A 5,825-nucleotide genomic window follows, 5' to 3' on the forward strand; every position below is an offset into this window, starting at 1 on the left:
AGGAAATCAATAGGAAATCAAATGAAATCACAGGAAGTCAAAGAAAATCAGAGGAAATCAAAAGAAATCGGGGAAATCAACAGGAAATCATTGTCAAAAGGAAATCAATTGTACACTTGATGGTCGGCGGTTTACCCCTCGGGGAAAACCTTCTAATCCTTCAGATATTTCATAATTAAAACTACATATTTTAAAATCACATTCACAAGTCTGTCAAAAATGTTGGGTCTTACTTTCAATAAAATACAAAATATGTTACAACAATGTAAGGGTGGGGGGTATACTGGGTTCCAAAATAATTTTCCTGCACCACAATATAACAATTGCCACCGTACTGAACTCGTTGAGTGGTACTAGATAAAAACACTTTTTACTATTAGATAACGATATTAGTTATTATCACGGTACTTCATTATGTGCTTATAAACGAGTCATTGCCAAATCATCTTATCATTAACAAAATCGACAACAAGATGACCCATCAAACACTTATTTTTCTTTTCACATTAATTAGCACGGTTTTATCGGTAAGTCACAAGTGTTAAAGTGTATAAAATTTGTTCGAACAGTGTTGTAGGTTGAAGATCCAATAATAGAATTACCAACCGGACAAATATTAGGACGCCAAACAACAACCTCTACTAACACAGCTTACTATGTCTTTGAAAAAATACCATATGCAACGCCGCCGGTCGGTCCGCTTCGATTTAAGGTTTCTTATTATTATTTTTTTATTATATGTGTGTATAAGTTAACCCATATTTTAGGCACCGCAACCAGCTCAACCCTGGGAAGGTGTTCTCAATACGACATATTTAGACACAAGTTGCTATCAGCAACAAGGTGAATGGCCTTCAGATTCAGAAGACTGTCTCTTTGTTAATGTTTACACCCCAGCGGTATACACTTCATAGATTAAAAATAAATTCGTCAAATTTTTGTAAAATTTGTAGCTTCCTGAAGAGGACGAAAATGCTTCTTTCCCTGTCATGCTTTTTATACACGGTGGTGCTTTCACGTCAGGTCGGTCGTTAGATTACCGTCCCGATCTTTTAATAGAAGATGAAGTTATCATAGTTACAATCAACTACAGATTAGGTGTTTTTGGTAAAAATAACCTTTTGTTTACTTAAGTGCTATTATTTATCTTTATGTTTATTTTTAGGATTTTTATCCACACAAGACGAAATCATACCTGGAAACAACGGATTAAAAGATCAACGGCTGGCTATACAATGGACACATGAAAATATACACTTGTTTGGTGGAGACCCTGAAAGAATCACGATTTTTGGCGAAAGCGCAGGATCAGTGTCTGTAGGGTTTCATCTACTAGATCAAACTTCGCAAGGTTTGTTCAGCGGGGCGATTTTGGAAAGTGGTTCATCTTTGTGTCCATGGGCTATTCAAAGAGAAGCTAGAAAAATTGCTTTTGGAACCGCTGCAATTCGAAATTCTACCTTTTCAGATAGCGACGATTCTGCAGCACTGTTTGATTATTTACAGAGTTTAGATGCGGCAGATTTGGATCAAACAGCACAAGAGTATTTACAAAGTGTAAGAAAAATTTCTCCGATAGACAAATGAAACTAAACTATGTTTCTGACAGGTGGCCACACTGTTGGACCAGGATTTGGCTGTATTAGTTTATACACCTGTAATCGAAGTTAAAAATCCAGATGCATTTATCACGCGAAAAATGTACGGTTTGTTTAAAGCTGGAAGTTTTTTGCAGGTGCCAATAATAATTGGTATAAATTCTGAAGAATCCTTACTATTTAACCCAGGTATTTCAATCTATGACGTCTAAAATATCAAACATGAACAAACATTTATAGATCCAAACGTGGTGCAAATTGTTCTACAGGAATTTGACAATAACTTAGAGTTGATAGTGCCAATTGATATGCCAATTACAAATAGTGATCAAAATTTAGAAATGGCAACATCAATTCGTGATATTTACACCAACGGCGAACCCTTTGGTGCGAATTTGGGAGACGGAATCCGTGTAAGTTTGTAATTTTGATAATAACCCAAAACAAAATATTGTATACTTTTTAGTATGCCAGCGACAACGGGTTTAACAGGGGTATCATCAAACACGCTGCACTATCATCCAGTCTTACTGATGTTTATTTTTACCAGTTTTCGTATGACAGTCTACCTGGAAATGTTTCAGTTGTTTATGACGGTGCCGGAAGTGTTGGACATGCTGAAGAACTTGCTTATCTTTTCTGTGTAACTATACTAGGTTGCAGTTTAGATGATTTCGTCGAAAATGACGTGGTTACGTCACAACGACTTATCAAATTGTGGACAAATTTTGCGAAATATCGGTAGACACTTAGTACTGTGGAAAAACTTTCTCTCATACCTTTTCTTTAGAAATCCTACACCAGAAGCATCAGACTTGCTTCAGAATGTGACTTGGCCCAAAGTGTCTCTTGAAGATGGCGGAGAGTTTCTATATCTTGACATCAACGTTGATTTGGAAGTTAGAAGCAACCCTAAGGGAGAGGCTATGGAGAAATGGGATAGTTTGTATGAAAGTTTAAACTTTACAGATTTTGATACATACTAAAAAATATACAAAGTATATTAATATGTATGCAGGCAAATGTATTGTAGGTTTTCAGCATTATAATATAATATAGACCTAATAATTATTTCTTAAAATATTTAAGAAGATACAATTACCTGCAAGTGCGTTTCGTAATCTAACAGACTTCCAAACAAACATTTTCTGTAGATATACTTAGCCAAAACGATTGACACTATCTTCTCAACTGGATTTTCTCAGACCTTAACACCTATCCTCAATCTCAAACATTAAGAATAAGTTTGCTATTGAAGGTAGCTATTTAGGTCAAGAGCTTTCTGAAGCACGGTATAGTTTCTTGGACAATTTATAATATTTGTTTTGTTTTTATTGTTCTATAAGTTAAAATAGAGATATGATTTGCTGTTAAAGCCAAGAAACATGCCGTACTTTCGTTTCGTTGCGCATTTTTTATGCTTATTTAGTGAGTTTCTACCGTACTGTAGTCTAAACAAAACACAGAAACGATAAAAAGATCACTAAACCAACATAAACAAGACAATACTTTCCTCGCTTTTTCAACCATGTATTGTAAGTAACGACGACAATTTTGTAAAAAAAATTGTAATTTTATTATTTTGCGCGAAAACATTTGGTTGGTCTTCAAATGATGGATTATTCATGCTTATTTAGCGGATTTCTATTGTACTAACTGTGATATAAACCAGCCAAAAAACGATAAAAATCTCACTAAACTAACACAGTAAACTGTTGTTCCAGATGTCGGCTAGATAAAAGAAATAAATTACATCAAAACTAGATTTGCAGAATAATTTTATCGTAGAAAGTCTGCATTACATTTTTGTACTGTCAAACCGTAAGCTGTACTCTAATAAGAGGGAAACCTGTCATGAAATATTTTACTAGTTTTATTTCAAACAATTACCATTAAAGTAAATTAACATCGAAGAAATACCCATAAGATAACGAAACTAACCCTTAAGGACCCTCCAAATAAGGTCTATAATTTTTATCCAACCAGTCAAAACGAAATGCATTAGTCTAAGAATATATTCATACAAAATTGTGACCAGAGACGTAATTCATGAAAAAAAACCATAAAAACAGCTTCCGCTACTATTTCCAGTCAAACGTGTTGCCCAACTTGTTCCTTGATTGAAAATTAAATCTCCACACCAGTTTTTTTAGTGTATTTCATTTCTGAGAAAACGGTCGATTTTTCTTTTATAGTTTCTAGAGTATTGTAAGGTGAAAATAGTAGTGAAAATGGCGTTCAGAAATTTCCGTAAATATATAGTTGAGATATTGATTTTTAGATGGTCGTAAATTAAACAAACACGCAAGCGTTTTGTTTGTCCTTATTTAGAGCGTTTTCGCCGTACTATGATCTGAAAAGGACATAGAAACGGCAAAAACGCTCTGAACTAACACAAACTGTAAAATTGGTATTTGTTTACCTTAACAGTAACATTCGTTAATAGAATAAATGAACAGAATATATTAGACCTAAAATAAAGCTGAGAATATTTTTAGCTAAAAAGTGTTTTTTTTTTACCAGAGGGATGATAATAGTATATTGTTTTAATAGGATTAAAAGTGAGTGGTGTTTTTTTGACGAGCAAAATTTCTCTACATCCATTAATGTAACACAAAAATAAGAAATAATTAAATTAAAAAAAATGTTCATGAACTTCGATTTTTCGTTAAATACCTAAATGGAAAGTGTCAACGACAAGTAGTTGGGATTCACAAGATTAACGATATTCTACGAGAAGTAGCTAAATTTTTAAAATTGTAAAATCCCCATGAATGTAGCGGACATTGCTAACGTCGCACATCTGCCACTCTCCTTGTAGATGCTGGAAGTGACATTATATCTCTCAAGAGACACAGAGCGTGGAAATCGAATAGTGTAGCATAAGGGTACATAGAGGAATCAGTGAAAGACAAGGAAAATGTGGCGCGAAAAATGTTTCGGTTAGATCAAGCGAGTACGAGTGGAGTGATTCTCAAAAACCACCGAAGAGCAATGAAGTAAATATAACCATAGACATAACTGACAATGAAATAGCAGCAATATTGACAAACATTGTCAACACTGTAATTACAAAGGAATAATAGTGACGGCAATTCGTTAAACCAATTTTCTAAAAGTTGTTCCAATTTTACATTTAATATCAATTTTAAAATTTAGAAATTATGTATTTTGTTTAATTATTAATAAAATTATAAAATATTAAAGGCAACATTATTAATATTTTAAAAATCGACGAAAAATATAAGTTGATATTAATTATTATTTGTTTTTAATCCTAGCATTTAAAAGACTTTTAAATCCTAAGATTGAAAGTGAATGTTTCCTTAGTAACGCAAGTGTTGGAAACAAAAGTTGTTCTTTTTTTAAGAAAAGATCTGTTCCATGAAAATAATTCGAGGATACACGAAAGTTAAAAACAAACTAAAAGAAAAATTGTCACGTTAGCAGAAATCCAATTTTGCTCAAAAATCGCTTTCACCGGAGTTGAAGTAGAGATGAAACAAGCCTTATATTTATTCAGCTGACACAAGTCGTACTATGGTGACATAAAACATAGGAACGATGCAAATCTCACTAAACCAACATAAATATTAAAATTGCTATTTGGCCTGACATTACCTATCGTTTGTTAACATGACAGAATAAAGTACTCCAAAAAAATCTAGCAAGTGATACCTATCTATAAGCGAAAATTACTATTTTTCTCACGAGTGGATATCATTAATCGCTGGATAGTTAACTAACTTTTAGTTACATATAATATTAAACAATTGTTTTTAGTACATACAATTTTTAATTTTTTGTTTTGTAAAATTAACCCATCATAATGTATTTTTGTTAATTAAAAATTGTTTACCATTGTTTCAACAAATTACTTGAAAGAAAACTTGCACAAATTACACTGCCCACGTTGCAATACCAGGATTCTACGTACCTTTCGAGTCCTAATTAGCCCTAGTATCAGATAAAAAGAATATATAAGTATTAAATGTTTGATTGGTCGAAATAAGTTCGTTAATCTCACGTAATGCTACTATTTTTCTAAATAGAAACAAAATGTTGAAACCTGACCTGACCTTATTAAAAGATTGTGAATGATAGATTTCTTATAATCGGTTTGTATCAAACGCCAAATTTGGTCGTTGTTGAGAATTCGTTATACACAGGATTATAAAAGTGCCTGAAATGACGGTTATGACGGGATTACCAACCTTCGTTACATGC

The 5,825-nt window shown here is 32.9% G+C and overlaps 1 protein-coding gene across 2 annotated transcripts; it reads left to right on the forward strand.

The window, feature by feature from the left end:
- The first annotated feature begins 442 nt into the window (after window positions 1-442).
- On the forward strand, window positions 443-3,826 carry LOC135138173 (juvenile hormone esterase-like). Of its 2 annotated transcripts, XM_064068071.1 has the most exons (10): window positions 443-527; window positions 578-712; window positions 768-899; window positions 954-1,107; window positions 1,166-1,557; window positions 1,610-1,787; window positions 1,839-2,011; window positions 2,065-2,339; window positions 2,389-2,544; window positions 3,323-3,826. In XM_064068071.1, exons 1-10 carry the CDS (start codon window positions 474-476, stop codon window positions 3,360-3,362), a joined length of 1,689 nt encoding a protein of 562 aa, XP_063924141.1. In that variant the 5' UTR covers window positions 443-473; the 3' UTR covers window positions 3,363-3,826. The 2 variants fall into 2 exon arrangements, with proteins under 2 accessions (XP_063924141.1, XP_063924139.1); XM_064068069.1 differs by lacking the exon at window positions 3,323-3,826 and having other exon boundaries at window positions 2,389-2,658.
- The last annotated feature ends 1,999 nt before the right edge of the window (window positions 3,827-5,825 follow it).

The sequence above is a fragment of the Zophobas morio genome, unplaced genomic scaffold (genome assembly GCF_036711695.1).
Source record: "Zophobas morio isolate AGI-343-1 ecotype UQ-CSIRO unplaced genomic scaffold, CSIRO_AGI_Zmor_V1 ptg000030l, whole genome shotgun sequence".
Taxonomy (NCBI): Eukaryota; Metazoa; Arthropoda; class Insecta; order Coleoptera; family Tenebrionidae; genus Zophobas; species Zophobas morio.

Coding starts and splice junctions, on each gene's coding strand:
- LOC135138173 (XM_064068071.1), top strand. CDS start 474: ATGACCCATCAAACACTTATTTTTCTTTTCACATTAATTAGCACGGTT. Junction 900..953: donor TTAATGTTTACACCCCAGCG/GTATACACTTCA, acceptor TAAAATTTGTAG/CTTCCTGAAGAGGACGAAAA. Junction 1,788..1,838: donor ATCCTTACTATTTAACCCAG/GTATTTCAATCT, acceptor AAACATTTATAG/ATCCAAACGTGGTGCAAATT.